The sequence below is a fragment of the Chelonoidis abingdonii genome, chromosome 11 (genome assembly GCF_003597395.2).
Source record: "Chelonoidis abingdonii isolate Lonesome George chromosome 11, CheloAbing_2.0, whole genome shotgun sequence".
In the NCBI taxonomy this organism is placed as follows: Eukaryota; Metazoa; Chordata; order Testudines; family Testudinidae; genus Chelonoidis; species Chelonoidis abingdonii.
In genome coordinates, this window is record NC_133779.1 from 30,279,207 (window position 1) to 30,297,758 (window position 18,552).

Consider the following 18,552-nt stretch of genomic DNA (forward strand, 5'->3'; position numbering starts at 1 on the left):
CTCAGTGAAGATGTCACCTATGCTGGCAGAAGAGCAGCTTCCACGGGCAGAGGTTCGCCCGCTCCCCAGAGCAGAGGGGCAGCTGTGTCCTGTGGGAGCTGCCCACCCCACGGCAGAGCGCTGTCTACATCAGGGGCTGGGCCCGCATTGCTGCGTCACTCGGGGGGGGGGCGGCAGAGCGCTGTCTACACCAGGGGTGGGCCGCGCATTGCTAGCCGCGTCACTTCTTTCGGACAATATAGGGGGGGGCGCAGAGCGCTGTCTACATCAGGGCTGGGCACGATTGCTGTTGTTGTTATTGCGTCACTCACAGGAGGAGGCGGGGGGGCGGCAGAGCGCTGTCTACACAGCTTGGCGCCGCATATTGCCTGCATACTCAGGGGGCGGGGCAGAGCGCTTACAGGCTGATGCATCCGATCGCATATCGGGGATGGCAGAGCCCGCATGGGGAGCCGCCAGGGAGGCAGAGGACGCCGTCTGCTCCCTGCTGCGGGAATCGGCAGCGGGCACGTCCCAGCGTAGGGAGCCTGACTCCTCCCGGGCGTTCTGGTTCTGCCTCTTAGAGGCGGGCCCCCCCCCATACGTCCGTACGCACTAGGTGGCTTCCGCCCGGGCTTTCATCGCTGCCTGGCCCCGCTCCTAAACTGTCGAGCAGGTGCTGTAGGCGAGCCTGAGCAGCAGGTGGCGGAGAGCCGGCCATCGCACTGGCGCGCTCTGGCAGAGCAAGGCGCGGGTGGCAGTGCATCGGAGGAGCGGGCGGCCAGGGCCGCTGGGAAAGCCTTTCCAAGTCAGAGCACGCCGGAGCGCCAGGGAAGCGCCGCAGGGTGAAGGAGCCCACTGGGCTTCCGGAAGCTGGGCGCGGCCGATAGCGGCCGACCGCCGATTCCGGCCGCGCAAAGCCCGGGGTTTTCCGTCTCGCGCAGCCCGCTGGGCCTGAGCGGAGCCGCAGGACGCGGGCGGGTCCGCTCTGTGGGTCCACTGGCATACCGGGCAGAGACGCGGTGTGCGGCGCGGGCAGCTGGGCTCGATGGTGAGGGGCCAAGGCTCGCGCGCCTTGGGGGAGCGAGGACAGGCCGAGCTGGGCGAGGTCCCTAGGGTGCGCGGCGGGGCGGCGGCGGTTCAGCTGTGTTCCCGCGCGGGGAGGGGAACAACCACAGCGCGTAAAGCGCCTTTGTCCGCCGGCGGCAGCGTTACGCGGGCCTCGCGCGCACCGCGTCCCGCGGGCGCTGGTTCACCCCGAACGCGTCCCGGGTGCGCGCTGCCAGCGGGAGAGGCGCCTGACCGAGAGGGCGGCAAGTCCGGGGATCCAGGAGCTCTGCCGCTAGCTCGGCGCGGGGCTTTGGGTGACCCCCTGAATGTCCGTAGTTCCTCTGGCGGGGAACGTGGCCAGCGCTTCCCCATCTCAGGGTTGTGAGGGTGGATGAACGTCTGGACAGCTGGCCGGGCAGGGTGCCACGTCAGCCCTGTGCTGCTCTGCAGTCTCTCTCTGAGGCTGTAGCTATCACCAGGGCGGTGCTGTTTTCTTCTAGATCTGACTCGGACGAGAGAAAGAGATGGAGAAAGAAGAAAAGCAAAAGCAGGGACCGGCACCAGAAAAGCAAGAAGAAACGCCGCGCTAGGTCACGGGATCGCTCCTTTAGCTCAGACTCTGAGGCAGAGAGAGAGAGGAAAAGAGGCCGCAGCAGAGAGCAAAGAAGAAAGCGATCCAGTTCCAGGTCTTCTGTGTCTTCCGTCACATCTCCCTCTCCTTCACGTTCCCAGAGCTCAAGGGAGGAGCTGGGGCAGCAGCTGAGCCTTCAGGAGCGACTCAGACTGAAAGAGGAGAAGAAGAAGCAGGCTGAGATGATGAAGGCATTGGAGACACCAGAGGAGAAAAGGGCTAGGCGGTTGGCGAAGAAGGAAGCCAAAGAGAGAAAAAAGCGTGAGAAGATGGGCTGGGGGGAGGAATACATGGGCTACACCAACACCGATAACCCCTTTGGGGACAACAACCTGCTAGGCACCTTCATCTGGAGCAAGGTGAGGCCTCTCTCTACCTCAGTGGGCAGTGAGATGAGGAGGATAAATGGGCTTTTCCTTCCCCCAAGCTTCCTGTGTCATGAGATATCAGGGCTGTGCTGCTCCCCCTGGTAGAGCTTTCCCTTGGGAACCTCAGTCAGTTCAGCTTTGCACATACCAGCTGAGCTGCTGTGCTGAGGGCCAAGGGGTGATGGTGCGGGGTCAGGGATGATGAGGCGCAGGGAGGGACACATTTGCCTGGGATGAGTTGGGGGAGGAATTTGAAAATGCTAGGAACAGCAAAGCAAAAGTGAGGGTGAAACCTGCACTGAGGACACACTGGAGAGGCACCCACTTGTTTCGAGCAATTATCTTAAAGATCTAGTGCAGTTTTATTCGGCCTGCCATTGAAAACCTATGAATTACGTAGAGCTTAATGGTCATTTAAATGAGATGGTGGCTCCTTGTGTATCCACATTGAGGCTGTCACAGCTAAATTCCTGGGGCCACTGGCTGAGTTCTAGTCCCACAGCATCATCTGCAGCGAAGTGGAGTGTGTGGATGGTATGTACTTAGCACCCTGTAGAGGGCTTGTCTTGGGAACTTCCTGCCACGTCACAAATGGCAACTGAGAGGCTTGTTGGGGCCTGCTTACTCTTCATGCATGATTGATTATAGGCCTTGGAGAAGAAAGGGATCGGCCACCTGGAGGAGAAAGAACTGAAGGAAAGAAACAAACGAATCCAGGAGGACAACCGCCTGGAGCTGCAGAAGGTGAGAGCCAGTAGCCCTTCTCTGCCTGTGACCTCTAGCGGAGCTAATGCAGACGAGGACACTGGCCCCAATATAAGTCACTTGGTTACTGGTGGTTGTCTTATCCCCCATTCCTCAGCCTCTGCCAAGTCTAATGCTCCCATCTTTGGGCAAGGAGAGTGGCATGTGTGGTGACGGTGATGTGGTGGTCCAGGTTCTTGTCTCTGCACAGAGGTGGTGCCCTGTTCTCAATACTGAATCCTCAGAATGATCTGGTCCCTGGTCTCTTTAACGACACGCTATTAAACCAACAGAGATCTCAGTACCCCCCAGCCCTGAGCATGGGTCCAGTCAGGGGTCTGTGCTGCCGGTATCTAGTGAGTTTCAGCTCTCTTCTTGTCTATGCCAGCATTGGTTCTCATGTGTCTCCTCTTGCTTGGTGCCCTCCCACTCCCTGTAAGGGCAGGGCCCATCGTGGGAAATGGGGCAATTTTGTGCTGGGTTGGATTTGAAGCTAGCATCCATGAGTTCACATGCTGGGACTGGCTGAGCCTTTGGGGAATAGATGGTGCCCCAGGCTGTGCACTGCAACAGTCTTCCCTCCCTGTGAGACAGGTGAAGCAGCTGCGCTTGGAACGGGAGCGAGAAAAGGCGATGCGCGAGCAGGAGCTGGAGATGCTGCAGCGAGAGAAGGAGGCGGAGCACTTCAAAACCTGGGAGGAGCAAGAGGACAACTTCCACCTCCACCAGGCCAAGCTGCGGTAGGTGGGCAGCAGTGACTTGTCTCAGGCCTGTGTGCTGGGGGCAGGCAAGGTCCGAGACCTGGTAGCTGGAGCTCAGTGTGTTCTCTTGTTCCCTGCAGATCAAAAATCCGGATCCGGGATGGCCGAGCCAAACCCATCGACTTGCTGGCCAAGTACATCAGTGCAGAGGATGATGACCTGGCAGTGGAAATGCACGAGCCTTACACATTCCTGAATGGCCTGACAGTCTCCGACATGGAGGATCTGCTGGAGGATATCCAGGTACCTCTCCCCGAGTGCTGCTGCTTCCAGGCCTCCATTCTTGTAGTTGGGGAGGTTAGATGCTGTCTGAGCTTCCTTGCTGTCCTTTGCACACTGTCCCTGTGCTCCACCTCTGGTGCTCATCAGCCCTCCCTCCAGTGCTCACCTGCAGCTGGCCTGATTCAAACAGCAGCGCCCAGCCAGGCTCGCCTCTGACTTTACATGGCTCTGTGTTTCAGGTTTACATGGAACTGGAGCAGGGCAAGAACGTGGATTTCTGGAGGGATATGACCATTATCACTGAGGACGAGATAGCCAAACTCCGTAAACTAGAGGCTTCTGGGAAAGGCCCAGGTAAGGGGGAGGGGAATGCTGGCTGTCAGCACCTGCATTGCTTTTTATGCACAGCAGTGCAGATGATAGAGGGGAGCATGGTCTAGTAGTTAGAGCAGAGGCCTGTGTTCTGCTCTGCCCCATCTCACTCTCTGGCCTTTGTCAAATTGCTTCTCCTCTCCGAGCTGTTGTCACTGAGGCGGTGACCCCCCTGCTGTGAGCTCTGCACTGTCTGTGTAGTGCCAAGCAGGCTCGAGGGTGCTGTAAAATAATCCAGAGCTATGTGGAACCGTGGTTCTGGAGTGGGGGCGATTCCTGGCCCTGGGACTCGGTTGCCTGGCTCTAGTCAAGAGCCCTCGGCTGTCCCGGATTGCAGGTGCTGGCTGAGCCTGGAGGCTGTAACCAAGCCGGGTGAATTCCCCTGTCTTTGTACAGAGAACTCAGTTACATGTGCAGTGGTTTGTCGGCCAGTGGTGTTGTCAGCTCTGGCTGGTAAAATCCGGAGTCTCAGTGATTGCAGCTCCCCAGTCTCACTTCCCTGGCCTATATCAAAGGGCTTTGCTCTCCTGCAGTTGCGATTTCTGTGGCTACTGCCAGGGGGTGCCATGTTCTGTTATTGCTCTTCCTGTTGGCGCTCAGTGGCACTGAGGCCCCATCCTGCCTGCGAAGAGATGGGGCCCGGAGGTTGCTGCAGAACCACCAGGGCACTGAGCATTAGCGTCACATGCTGAGAGCACGATCCTGTCACCTGAGCCCAAGCTCCTGGGTTAGGGGCTCTCAGCCAAGAGCCTGCTAAAGGCCTGGGTGTGGCCCAGGCCCCCATCCTGAATGGTGCTTGGCACTCAATGCTCATCAAAGGGAGTCGAGGGCACTCTGTGCTTGGCAGCATTGGGCACTGCCAAATGACCCCGTTCAAATGGCCTTCAGGCTGTACCTCGTGGGCTCTGGCTGGACGGAAGGTGCTGGAATTAGCCGAGTAACACCTGACATCTGGGCAAGGGGAATCCAGCAGGGGTTCAGTGGGGTTCGTGCACCAGGCAGTGAGGGTGCATTGATGGAGTGGTCCGATCCTGGAAGGGTGGCCCAGTGCAGGCCTAGACTCTGCATTGTGGCTCAGGAACCTTCACACGCGTTAACCCTCATCTGTCCGCACAACAGGAGAGCGCCGAGAAGGAGTCAATGCCTCTGTCAGCTCAGACGTGCAGTCCGTGTTCAAGGGGAAGACATACAACCAGCTGCAAGTGATCTTCCAAGGGATCGAGAGCAAGATCCAAGCAGGGGGGCCCAACCTGGACATCGGTTACTGGGAAAGTCTGCTGCAGCAGCTTAAAGCATATATGGCCCGGGCCAGGTGAGCGGGAGAGGGAGCATATTCCATTTGGGTCAGGGCTGCACACTCAAGGTGGGGTGTCAAGCACCCGCCTGCAGTGGGTGGTATTGGGGAATTGTGTTACAGAGCACGGGGGTGGGAGCTGTGCCAACATGCCAAGCCAGACATGGGCTAAAAAGCCCCCTCCCGCAGCTGGTTATGGATTGCTTCCCTTCCTGGGCTGAGGGGAAGGAGAGTGCCCCATGTCTCCTTTAGCCTGGGTGACAGGTTCAGACGCTGCACTGGACTAAGGCTAGTACTCGGTCCGCTCCTCTTTCATCACCTCTCATGATGACTGAGGCTCAAGCTGTCTGACCCTGAGCCATCAGATTGCAGGAGTGAGCTGTGCGCCCATCGTGGCCCGTCTGGGAGCATTGCTGTAACCTTCGGGGTAGGATCCTGGGTGCTGAGTCCGTGTTTCACACCTCGCTCTGGTGTTGCATGGGTGAAGCATAGTGAGTGGATGCCAAAGGGGTCCCAGCCCAGGGAGCTCGGGGAAGGCTGTGCTGGGGGCCTCACCTTTGCTCTTGTCTCTTTATTGCAGGCTTCGGGAGCGGCACCAGGACGTGCTGCGCCAGAAGCTGTACAAGCTGAAGCAGGAGCAGGGAGTGGAGAGCGAGCCGCTTTTCCCCATCCTGAGGAAGGAGCCGTCTTCTCCCAGCGACAGGTACGATTTCCTTCTGGTGCCAGAAGCTGAGCAGCCCCTGAGAGCGCTCCCTCTGCGGAGCATCCCCCAAGTCAATGAGCCAGCGGCTGAACAGCACGGCCCAGCAGGTAGAGCACAGGACTCCAGGGTTCAGTTCCAGGTTTTGATGCTGCCTTGCTGTGACTTTGCCGAAGTCACTTCCCCTTGCTCTCCTCGGCTTCCCTATCTACACAGCAATGCTAACCAAGTGAAGCCTCCTTCGTAAAGCACCTTGAAATCTGTGGATGAAGGGCAGAGGGTTGTTGGCATGTCCCATGGGCAAGGTTTGCGATGAGGTTTTTAGTAACAGTTGGATTCCCAAACCTCTATAAAAGCCACCTGTGAAGTTCGGTTGGGTTGACTGTCGGGCTGGGGAGAGTTCATCGGATTGAGACGTTCCCGAGATCCAGCTCCCAAGCAGCAGGACGGTCGGCTGGCTTCGAGCACTGTTGTGCGCACAGATGGGAAGCGTAGGTGTGAGCAGGTTTCATGTGACCCCTCCATCTCTGGGCGGCCATCAGTCAGATCTAGTGTCAGGAGTGATGGGCTGGCTCCCAGGTGATACGTGGTTACCTGGCTGGTTTTACAGAGGTTTGCCAGGCTGCTGCAATCCCAGCAGGGAGTGTCACAGTTGGCACATCAGGAGCGGGGAGAGACTGACCCGCCCCACAAAATACTCTTGAGCTAGGGGAAGGGCACTGGTGAGGAGCTTGGACATGGTGATTTTGTGCCCTGCTCCGCTGAACACTGCGGTTTCTGAGCACTTCCCTCCCTACCACCCAAGGCTTCCTGCTGCAGGAGACGGCAATGGTTGGTCTGTTGGTACCGGTGAGAGGTTGCACCCATCCAGTTCTGGCAATGCTGGCAGGAGAACCCATTGCTAGACTGGTAGCCATGTCACCTTTGGACAGACAGGGTTCACAGCTCCCTGCAGCCCCAGCTCTCCCCCGAGAGCACCCCTCTTCTAGAGCCAGGAATAGAGCTCTGCCCCGCAGAACAGGTGTGTGATGATGTGGTGCTGGCGGGACCCAACTGAGAGTCCCAAATCAGGACCAATTGCTCAAACAGGGCAGTCACAGCCCTAGGCTGGGGTTTTTCCACCTCTAAGGCAAACCAAACCAGCCACACAAAATGACTTCAGTTTCACCCCACTGGCTAACCACAAGTCACACAAGCAATTTCCTTAGACACTCCAGTCTCCCAGTATCACCACCAGCCACCCACACCAGCGCCACCTGTCCTGGCGGTGCACATGGGTTATTAAAACACACCCCAGTAAAAGAAAAGTTCTCTCGATCCCAAAGGACCAATCCCAACCAACGTCATTTCAATATTTTATTAGAGAATATTTAATATAAGGATGATACACAGAGTTTTGGCATGTCAGTCATTAGTCATTGGGGACAACATACAGAGTATCGGGGGGACGCTGGTTTTGGTTATTGGTTAGCAGTATAGTACATTACAGTTGTAATGTCCCCAATGCGGGAGTGATACGGTGGGTGGAGGTCAGTTATAGTAGGGGAGCAGTGCAGGGTATCATCGTCTCATCTATGGGTTACACATTATCATGGGTTAGGAGGCAAGCAGGCCGCGGTAATGGCGACATATACACATCAGAATCTTAACCCACAAAATCACGCTGTGCCAATCCCTTTAGAATCTAAATCTAAAAGGTCTTATTCATAAAGGAAAAGAGATGAGAGCTGAAATTGGTTAATGAGATCAATTACAAATACAGGTGATGGGCAAAGTTCTAGTTGAGGGCTGGTGGGCATGGTATGGACTAAACTTCTTGGCCCCCCCCCACCCACAAGTTTCTATACCCCCTTTAAATAGGATTTGGTGCCACTACAGAACCTTGGTTGCAACCGATGTTCTATATGGTCCCAGTTTATATCAATAACGTCACACCCCCAATGCAAAATTGATGCAGGAAGGGATGACACAGACATCACTGACTGCATCCCAAGAGCCCCCCATCCCTGGGTCTGTCTCACTACAGCCAGTGCTGGGTTAGAGGCCGTACCAGTGTATAACAGAAATGGTTTATCAAAGTCATGTTCAATAACATGATTGAATCTTTTTACAAACTCAAGGTAAAACTTAGTTTGAACAACAGTGGATTGGATCTGCTCTTGCAGCAGGATTCCTGTATATCTCATGTGATATTGCCAAGAGCTAAAGAAACTAGCTATTTTATCTGTACCAGCTCTGGCAAATGTTTGGGACCCAATTAACATCAAATCAACATAGATATTAATGTTGTTCACAGTGTAGGAATCATGGCATTCAGCCATGCAATCAATATGGTAGTGTGCCTCAGTTTCCCCTTTCCTAGTGCACATTAGGTCAGGAACGTCTTTTCCCCTGTGAAAAGTTTCAATACTGTTTACAGGCATTAACTGTGAAACGTTAGTATAACAAGGCCTTTTAACACAAAGTGTGATCTCATGTGCTGCTTTCAACACCTTCAAGGGACTTTCCATAGGACTGGGCACGTTGTACATTCTTACAATTCTTGGTAACAGCAACACATTAGTTACAAAAATCACCATTAGCAACAACAACAAATTCATTGCAAGTGTCCATCTACAATCCTGTTTGTTATGCCAGACCTTTGGCTCAATACCAGTGGGGTTTTGACATTTTAGGGTTAACCTTTAGCTTCCCTTTGCAAAATTTAGTTTTTTCTTTTCTCCTTGTTCTGCAGGATCAAACCCTGATTCCTCTTGCTTAACCAAATTCACTGGCTGATGGGGTGGGCTCTCTTTGCTAACAGCTGTTAGCAAGTCTTTCTTCTCCCTGCCAGCCAGGTAATTTGCATCAACACAGACACTAGCTTTTAGATTTTCAGCTGCTGCCCATTCCAAGGCTGGACTCTGCTTTACAGAGACACCACACAAATTTAAATAGTTGGAGAGTGATAGTCTGCTTGCTCTTCCCTGCATCCTCAAGCATTTAGCTATAAAACCATTTAGCTCTGAACCACCAGCAACCAAATCTGTTCTTCGATCCTGAAGCACAGACTGCTCACTTACAGAATCAGTATGGAGACATTCCTGTCCCAACATCATTGTTTTCCCAACAAGCTGGCCACACACAGCCATGGGGTTATAGGGCTGCTTAACTTTCGTAACAGCTTCTACTTTATCTGAGACCTTCTCAAAGCTACCCCCACTGGATTTTTCAGAAGGAAAGTTAGTGGATCCATTCACAATAGAAAATTTCTGCCTGTTAGGAACTGAAATTTCCTTGATTAAGTCACTTTTACACCCTTTCGTTGCAGCAAACTGCTTGCACAGATTACCATGAGGATTTCTTTCCCTATGAGATTCTCTAAGCAGCAGTTCACCCTTCTCAGAAATTCTGCCCTTCCCTGCTTCACCTAGGGCTTGCTCTAAAGGAACACTTCCCTGAGCCACAACACACTCTTTCTGGGTCTTTCTTACATCCAGAATCACTTCTGGCCCATCAGGCAGATTCCTACACAATTTCTTTTCAGGCAAACTCATAGACTTACTAGATAAAAGTTTAGAGGTACTCTCCTTTCCTCTGCAACTTTCCTCATAGTCACTGGCAACCTGCACATTGTCAGGCTCAACACCCACAAGTTTAGGAATCTTTTTCTCCTTTTTACAAGTTGTTAAACTGTCAGTAGGTAACACCATTAAATTACCTTTCTGCTTTCCTTGTGCCCTGGCTAGGGTATCACCCTGCTCAGACAGAGCTGCTACACCCTTTTCCAGCCACACGTTAGCAACTGGCAGAACTTACAAGTACCAGAATTGTCCTGTCTCTGGATTTGCTAGAGATCACACTTAACTGGGTAGCAACCTTAGGTACCGAGGGCCATTCTTCCCAGCAGAACATTAGACAACTTCAGACAATGCTGTTTATTCACGAGACACATCTGCTTTCTTATGCAGATCAAGACGATATTACTTTCCACCAGTTAGACTCCCACTCTCCCTGGCCATAGCAAAACTGTACCACACAAAACGCCAGCAGTAAATACAACATATCACACATATATAAACTCGATGTATGAAGAGGATACAGTTCTCTGCTGCTTTTGCCTCTTGCTGTCTTTGACTGGAGCCAAAGTCTAAGCTATTCTTGTTGCATCTGTCGAGTTTCTCCTCAGCAGCCAGTATTCTTCTTTCTCTCTTCAGCAGCACTTTTTCTTTCAGCAGCTTCTTTCTCCAGCTGGGCAAGGCTCGCTTTTCCTTCATTTGAATTTCTGCAGTTTTGCTCATATTTCAAAACTGCAGGCTGTCCATGAGGCTCTGCAGTTTCATTGCTTTTGCGTGATGCTTTTGGCTATGGTCACGATCTTTACCAACCAAACTCTAGTTCCAAACTTCAAATTTGTTATGTGGCTGGGTTTGACCCCAAGACTAATGATCTTGGGTGTGGATCCTACACGACTATGCACTGTGACAGGTGGTTCTGGCGACCCAACTGAGAGTGCCAAATCAGACCCAATTGCGCAAGACAGTGGCATCACAGCCCTAGGCTGGGTGTTTCCACCTCAGGCAAACCAACCACAGCCACACAAAATGAACTTCAGTTCACCCAACTGCTGGCTAAGCCACAAGTCACACAAGCAATTTCCTTAGACACTCCAGCTCCAGTATCGACCACCAGTCCACCCGTCCTGCGGGGTGAAGTGGTTATGAAAAACCAATCACCCAGTAAAAGAAAAAGCGTCTCTCTCATCCCAAGGACCACAGCCCCAGCCCAGGTCAATATGCTTACTTAGAGAATATTAATATCAAGGATGATACACAGAGTTGGCATGTCAGTCATTAGTTCATGGGGGCAACTACAGAGTATGGGGGGATGCTGGTAATTTGGTATGGTTAGCATATAGTACATTACAGTTCTTAATGTCCCAATCGCGGATGTACGGTCGGTGGGGTCAAGTATAGTAGGGAGAGCAGTGAGGGAGCCGCCTCATCTAAAGGTACACAGCTAGTATGATTAGAGCAAGCATGGGCCGGGTAAGGGGGACAGGGTGACCCCTCACGAGTGTGGAACTCCAATCAGTGGGTTCAGGAAATCAGATTAGTTTAGTAAGGGTTGAAGGGTTCCCCTCCCCCCCGTGGGGTGCGTGGAACCACATCGGCTCACTCCAGTACGGCGGTGAGCCGGATGGTGTCGTGGATGTCCCTGGACTACCGGATAGTGTCGAGACCATCAACGTTATGAAGTCGTGCATAGCGACGGCCACCCCACAGGCCCTAAGTAACGTTTGTTACAGGGTCCCAGCGCTAGCGCCCCGATCGATCAGGCGTCAGTGTAAAACCCTCGTAGCCTTTGCTGCAAATGGTCAGCAGGGGCATATTTTTCGAAGTTTACGGCCGGGCTTCCGGAACGCCGGATACACATCAATTTACCACAAATCACGCCATTGCCAATCTTTTAGAATCTAAAATCTAAGTTTATTCATAAAAGAAAAAAGATAGAGATGAGAGCTAGAATGCTTAAATGGAATCAATCTACGTACATGATGGCCAAGTCTTAGTTGAGGTGTGCAGTGAGTGAGGATAAACTGCAGGTCAAATCAACTCTCTGGAATACATCCCCTGCTGGGATGGGTCATTCAGTCCTTGTGCAGAGCTTCAGTGTGTAGCAATACGTCCCTCCAGAGGTAAGAAGCAGGAATCTGAAGGCAAAAGGGACGAGAGGCTCTGCCTTTTATAGCTTTTCCAGGTTGTAAGACACTTCTTTGTTCTTACTGTGGAAAGCCAGCAAAATTGATTGCATCACATGGCCGTTTCTGCACACCCTGCTGAGTCACAAGGTGTAACTTGCCTTCTCTTGATGGCAGTCATGTGTAGACTATGGCCATCAAGCAGGCTAAGCAGAGCTGACACCAACTTGTCTGGGATCTTTCCCAGTAACACAGCACAAGTTTGAAATACAGACAGCACACAGCCAATATTCATAACTTCAACTACAAAAATGATACAGACATACAGACAGCATAATCATAACCAGTAACCTGAAACCTGGTCTTAGACACCTTATATGACCCCTTTACATAGGATTTGGTGCCAGTTTATATCAATAACGTCACAAGGTGTTGTCAACCTTTTTCTCGCTGAGGCCTACCTCGATCTGCTATAAAAACTCCAGGGCCCAGGGAGAGGGGTATTAGGAGCTGCGTGCTGGGAGGACTCCCTGTTCCCAGAGGGGTCTGGAGCCACAGAACCGGGTCTCCCCACCCAGGCGGGTTTTACCAGCTGCCTCTGTGGGAGCAAAGGGGGCTGGAAGCTGAGGAGCAGCTTCAACCCCGGGGCAGGGCACCAGCAGGGGGGAAAGGAACGCTGCCTGCTCCATGCACCGGTAGCGGTCCATCTCCCCACCAACAGCAGCTAACTACTGAGCCGGCTCAATTTGAGTGAGCATGCTCAGTACAGCCTCACTAGGACATTCTTCTGCTAGGAGTTGTTTGTGCCACTGTGCCGGAGGGGATCGGGGCTTCAGCCCCGCAGGGGGCACTGGGGATCGGGGTTTCAGCTGCGGGGCCCCATGGCCCCCTTGAAAGGGCTCGTGGACACCCAGAGGGCTGTGCACCCCTGGTTGAGAACCGCTGCCATAGAACCTCCAGTATCTTTCCCTTCCCCACCGTCAGTGCCATTCACTGTGCCAGCACGACTCCATACCGACTCCTGTGCACCCACCCAGTGGCAGCAGCCATGGGGTGGGGGCTGGGAATTGCTCCTGGGGGTGGATCACACCTCTCCTCCTTCCCGGCTGCTCAGCCTCAATCAAAGAGGCTAACGGCACCTGAGGGGGTCCCCTCCAGTTGGGTTCCTGCCGTTTTAGGCAAATATTTCCCCCATCAACCCCCAGACAATGGATCCAGCAAGGTGCCCCCATGCTTCCAGAGACCAGCGTCAGTACCTTGTCGCGAGCGCTGCAGGGTGGATTCTTCTCTTCTGGGGCATGGATCATCCCCTTGCACCAGCCCTGGGCAGCAGAAGGCCTCATTCTGAGTGTAGCGTTTGGGGGGTGTCTCTGTTCCCCTGCCTGCCAGAGGTTCCTCTCCTGGGAGGAAGGGTGCCGGGATGGTTGCCCTGGAGCAGCAGCAGACCACTGTGTTTGGCCTGTGGAGACTGCAGCAGCTCGACGGCGCCAGGCCGGCACAGGGGAGAGGTGTCCTGCAGAAGAGGCATTGTGACACATGGGGCAGCCCGGCCCCTCGCACTCGGCCACAGAGGGCAGTGCCTGGTGGGAGCACAGACTCCTCACTGCCTGAGCCTGCCTTGCGTGACCCGGCCCCCAGCGCTGTAACCTCTCTCCCCTCTGCCTTGCAGGCCGGACCCGGAGGAGAGCACTCCAGCGCAGCCGGGCCCCTCCATGGAGGGAGCCCCCTCGGAGGCCAAGGCGGAGGGGGAAGGGGAGGGGGAAGCGGTGCTGATGGAGGAGGACCTGATTCAACAGAGCCTGGACGACTATGACACCGGGAGGTACAGCCCCAGGCTGCTGAACTCCCACGAGCTGCCCTGCGACGCGCACGTGCTTGAGGCTGAGGAGGATCTCCAGCGACTGCTGCTTTTGAGACAACAGCTCCAGGCCACAGGTAGCAGCTGCTGGTTGGCCCGGGTGTGTCCATCTCCTCAGGGTCTCTGTGTCACCGAGAGGTGCTGCCTGTGCCCAGATTGCAGGGCCTGCCCCACTGGGTGCAAGACCTGGGTCTCTAGGAGAACAGCAGCTCCCCAGGGAAGGCCTGGCAGCCTCCTTGCTTGGGACAGACTCAGCAAAGCCCTGGGAGTCTGTGCCTGCCCCTGGGCGTGTGGGATGAGGGGCTGGAGGAGCCTGAGCAGACCAGGGACACCCAAACCCCAGGTTAGTGGATCACCCCCCCCAGGTTATTGCCTCCTATGAAGCAGCCAGCCCATACCCATGGAGCCGGAGCCCTCTGCACCCCCTACCCCCTGTTCTCAGCAGCCTCCGGCCTGGCCCCTGGCATTGTAACCAATGGAAGAGTCCCCTCCTTAGCATGCCACAGAGCAGCCCCCAGCTGCCTGGGGTGGAACAGTCAGGCCTGAAGTCCCCTTCCCAGGCTGGGTCCTGCTGGGGTGGCTCACCACCCCAGTAGTGCTGCAGGCCCCACCCACTAACCTCCCCCTTCCTCTGCAGGCGACGCTAGCGAGAGCGCCGAGGACATTTTCTTCCGCAGGGCCAAGGAGGGCATGGGCGCCGACGAGGCCCAGTTCAGTGTGGAGATGCCCCTGACAGGCAAGGCCTACCTGTGGGCTGACAAGTACCGGCCCCGCAAGCCCCGCTTCTTCAACCGGGTCCACACGGGCTTCGAGTGGAACAAGTACAACCAGACACACTACGACTTTGACAACCCGCCGCCCAAGATCGTCCAGGGCTACAAGTTCAACATCTTCTACCCCGACCTGATCGACAAGCGCTCCACGCCCGAGTACTTCCTGGAGGCCTGTCAGGACAACAAGGACTTCGCCATCCTGCGCTTCCACGCTGGCCCGCCCTACGAGGACATCGCCTTCAAGATCGTCAACCGGGAGTGGGAGTACTCGCACCGCCACGGCTTCCGCTGCCAGTTCGCCAACGGCATCTTCCAGCTCTGGTTCCACTTCAAGCGGTACCGTTACCGCAGGTGAGGGCGCCGGGCGGCTGCCCGCCACCCGCTGACTCTGGGCTGCCTCCTTTTGAAGGGGCCCTTTGCGTCATTGCTGGACCCATGGACGAGAGCTCTCACATCAGAGGGTGCAGGTTCTGCGTGCTCCACCGCTGCTCTGTATTGCAGGGGCATTCCCTGCCGGCGGGCCCACTCGCACGCTTTGTATATTGCTTTGTGTCCTGGGGGGGCTCTCCTCGTGTTTTTAATGGGCTGTGGTAGGGGATCCTGGGATGGGTGTGCTGCAACTCACCTAGCAAAATAAACCTAGGTTCTCTGTGAGCAAGAGCCCCTCCTGACGTCTGGGCCGCAAGGGGCCAGGAGAGGCCAGAGGCAGTGCTAGCCTCCTGCTGTCTGCAAAGCAGCCGCTAGCGGGTGGCCAGCACTCGTGCTTAGCTGTGTCCTTGGTTGGAGCAGTCACTCCCTGGAAAAGCCATCTGTTCCCTTGAGCTGTGTTCCCATGGGAGCTCTCCCCATCTGTCCCTGCTGCGGGAAGTTAGAATCCCGGGGTGCAGGAGGGGAAGGGCCCATCCCAGATAACCACCAGCCTCTCCTGGGTACCCACCCTCCACAGGTGCACTAGTGGGAGGGTGGCACTGTGTGCCCAAGCAGAGGGATGTGGCATGAGGTAAAACCACTGTGCCTGACCTGCCCCCTTCCCCTCACACTGGGGCAATTCCCAGCCTCGCAGGCCAGTGAGAGCATAGCGGGGCTAAAGGGCATCAGCTGGTGTCTCATGGAGAGGGGATTGTGAGCAGCCAGCCCAGTGCTGTGAGCTTCCAGGCTCCAGCGCTCGGTTCCCAGCTCAGCCCTCGGCTGTGGGCACATGGCATTGCTTCTCCAGGGGCCGGTGATCCATCTGAGCAGCTGCTGCCCCTGAGTCTGACTGCCATCAGTCCAGCCCCGTGCCCTCCCCAGTGTCACCTCATTGTCCACAGAGGTGCAGAATAGAACCCAGGCATCCTGCCTCCCAGCCTCCTTTGCTCAAATGGCCCCACATGCTCCCCAGTGGGCTGCCTTTGGTGGGGCGCTATCCCCTGCTACCCCAGCCTGCCCTGCCAGGCCCTGCAAGCTCCTCACTCCCATGTCGTCAGGAGCTAGCAGCCAGCGCCCTGCATGCTGACAGGCCCAGCACCAAGGAGCTGGCTGTGTCCTGAGCTGACTTGGCCTTCCCTGCTGATGGATTCCAGGCCTGAGTGGCCCATGCCAGACTCCTCTCGAGGGAGATGTTCTCCAGAAGTGGCCTCCGTGCCCTTTCTTGTGGGACCTTCACTGAGAGATCCTGCTTTGGGAGCTCGGCCTGGCAAGCTTCCCTCCCTTGTCAGCCAGCCTTGTTTCCATTTCCTGCTGGGAGCCCCGCGCCCGCTGCTCCTGCTCACGCCACCTCTGCCCCTTTCCAGGACTCACGCTGCCTTCCATGGCCAAGATGAAAGTTGCCGGGGCTGGTGTCCAGCTGGGAGGATGAGCATGGGGTCAGGGGGCCGTGCGGGGGAGATTTTTACCCACCAGCTGTTGCTCTGCTACTGAACTTGGAGCGAGAGCACTGTCCTGTTCTGTGGGCAGTGACCTGGGCCACGTGGCTAGGACAGTCCTGGCCTGGCAGCAGCTGCATCTTCCCCCCATCCCCCTGAGTGGGGAGCAGCAGGCCCAGCCCCTGGGATGGGAGAGGTGCTAAAGAGGGCTTGGCATGGGGATAGGCTTTCCCCTTGGACACCAGCTTTCTAACGGGGAGATAGGTGTCCCTCATCTCCCTGGGGCTGGGGCTGGCACTGCCCTGCCAGTCCCAGCTGGCTATCAGACATCCCAATGCTCCTGGTACCTCCTGCCTGATCAGTGGCTCTTCCTGGCTGGCTATAACGGTTGTGCCAGCCAGGGCAGGAGGCAGTGGGAGAGGGCAGGGGCTGAGGGTGGCAGGCCTAGTTTTGGCCACACGTGTGCTCTGGCACCCATGGCACGGGCAGGCTCCACAAATGTGGGTTAAACAGGTTCGGTTTGGCGTGTGCAAAGCCCCATGTGTTTTTCCGGAGGGTCTGCCCTGTGGTTGGCTTCTCTGCCATTCATCAGCACCACGTGTGGCCAGGACAGGAGTTAACCCTGCTGCAGTGCCCTATCCAGCTGTGCACCCATGGGGGGGCTGTGCCAGAGTCACACCTGGCCCATAGCTTGGCCCACATGTTAGCGGCCGGGATTGGACTCATGGGGGCAGCTGTTGGAAGGCCTAGCCCGTAGGCACGATGTGGCACAGGCCTGATCCTGCCCTCTGGTGGGCATCTTGCCTGGCCAAGCTGCCTTTTTAAGCCTAGTGCAAGTCTCACAGGCTGGTCCTGGCAGCTCCTTCTCCAGACCCATCACGCCTTGGTCGAGGGCCCAGAGCCTACCCGCTTCCGGGAAGGGCGCACACTCCCAGCGCCCACTCAGCTCTTCGAATTGCAATTTCCTGGCCATGAGCAGAAGGTGGTGAAGGCTGGGGAGCTGGAAACACAGCTCAGTGTATTGACCCCTCGAGGTAGCTGGGGGGCTGGAGCACGTGATGGGAGAAGCAGAAGCTTTTGCAGAAGGCCCAAGGCTGCTGGGGGCACAGAAATAACAAGGCTGGCGCTGTCCGCAGCCGCTTTCAGATTCCCCTTGGAGCAGAGCAGGCTGCAGTCCGGCTGCAAATCTTCCTCAGCTCCCCTAAGAGCGTGGAGTGCATCCCTGGCTTGTGTACGGAGGGTGGGGGGGCAGATGCTCTCTCGCAGCTGCTAATGGGTGCCGGGATTTAGGAGACGATAAACAAGGGCTTGAGGGATTCCAAATGGGAGCAAAGTCTGGCCCAAAGAGGAGCCTGGGCTGGGAGGTGCCAGTTGGTGGATGGGCCAGGATAGAGGATTTGTTGGAAGCTAGCGTTGGGCCAGGACAGCGTATGGCTCGGAAGCTGCTATGTGGGCCACCAGCTAGTGTGTGAGGGGGGATCGTGTGTGGGAGGGGACAGCGTCTGTCCCGGGACACTGTATGGGCTGGGAGACAGGGAAGGGCAGGGCTTCCCTGGCAGGGTCTGCCTGGCTTGAATACAGCGTCTGTCCTGGGAGCTCGAGGTGCTTTTGAACCAAGGGTCGGACCAGCACAGCCCCTCCTCGAAGTACGGGCACCTTATCCCAGTACAGCTGCTTTAGACCAGGGTTGCTGCCATCCACGCTCTGGGTGTGCTGTGCTGAAAGTGCAACAATGTGTGTCACCAGGCCTGACTGTGCTGGACTCCTGGGTTCTCTCTCCAGCTTTGGGAGGGGACTGGGGTCTGGGGGTTAGAACAGGGGGCAGTGGGAGCCAGGGCTGTGAGGTTCTCTCCAGCTCTGGGAAGGGGACTGGGGTCTGGGAGTTAGAGCGGGGGGAGTGGGAGCCAGGGCTCGGGTTCTCTCCCCAGCTCTGGGAGGGGACTGGAGTCTGGGAGTTAGAGCAGGGGGCTGGGAACCAGGACTCCTGACTTTTCTCCCCAGCTGTGGGAGAGGAGTGGGGTCTGGGGGTTAGAGCAGGGGGGAGTGGGAGCCAGGGCTCGGGTTCTCTCCCCAACTGTGGGAGAGGAGTGGGGGCTAGTGGTTGGAGCAGGAGGTTAGGACACTTGCATTCTCTCTCCTATTGAGGAAGCGGAGTGTAGTCGGGGGAAGGGGATGATGCTGTCAGGACTCGGGTTCAATTCCAGACCTTGGGCACATTCCTACTCTGCGCTGAGCCTCACGGGGACAGTGAATTTACCCATGGCACAAAGGGGTTG

The 18,552-nt window shown here is 56.0% G+C and overlaps 1 protein-coding gene across 1 annotated transcript; it reads left to right on the forward strand.

The window, feature by feature from the left end:
• Positions 1-430: 430 nt before the first annotated feature.
• CACTIN (cactin, spliceosome C complex subunit) lies at positions 431-14,884 on the forward strand. The gene is made up of 11 exons (XM_075071354.1): positions 431-518; positions 656-824; positions 1,407-2,019; positions 2,677-2,772; positions 3,367-3,512; positions 3,614-3,776; positions 3,995-4,109; positions 5,247-5,439; positions 6,002-6,124; positions 13,471-13,736; positions 14,297-14,884. Exons 1-11 carry the CDS (start codon positions 431-433, stop codon positions 14,785-14,787), a joined length of 2,463 nt encoding a protein of 820 aa, XP_074927455.1. The 3' UTR covers positions 14,788-14,884.
• The last annotated feature ends 3,668 nt before the right edge of the window (positions 14,885-18,552 follow it).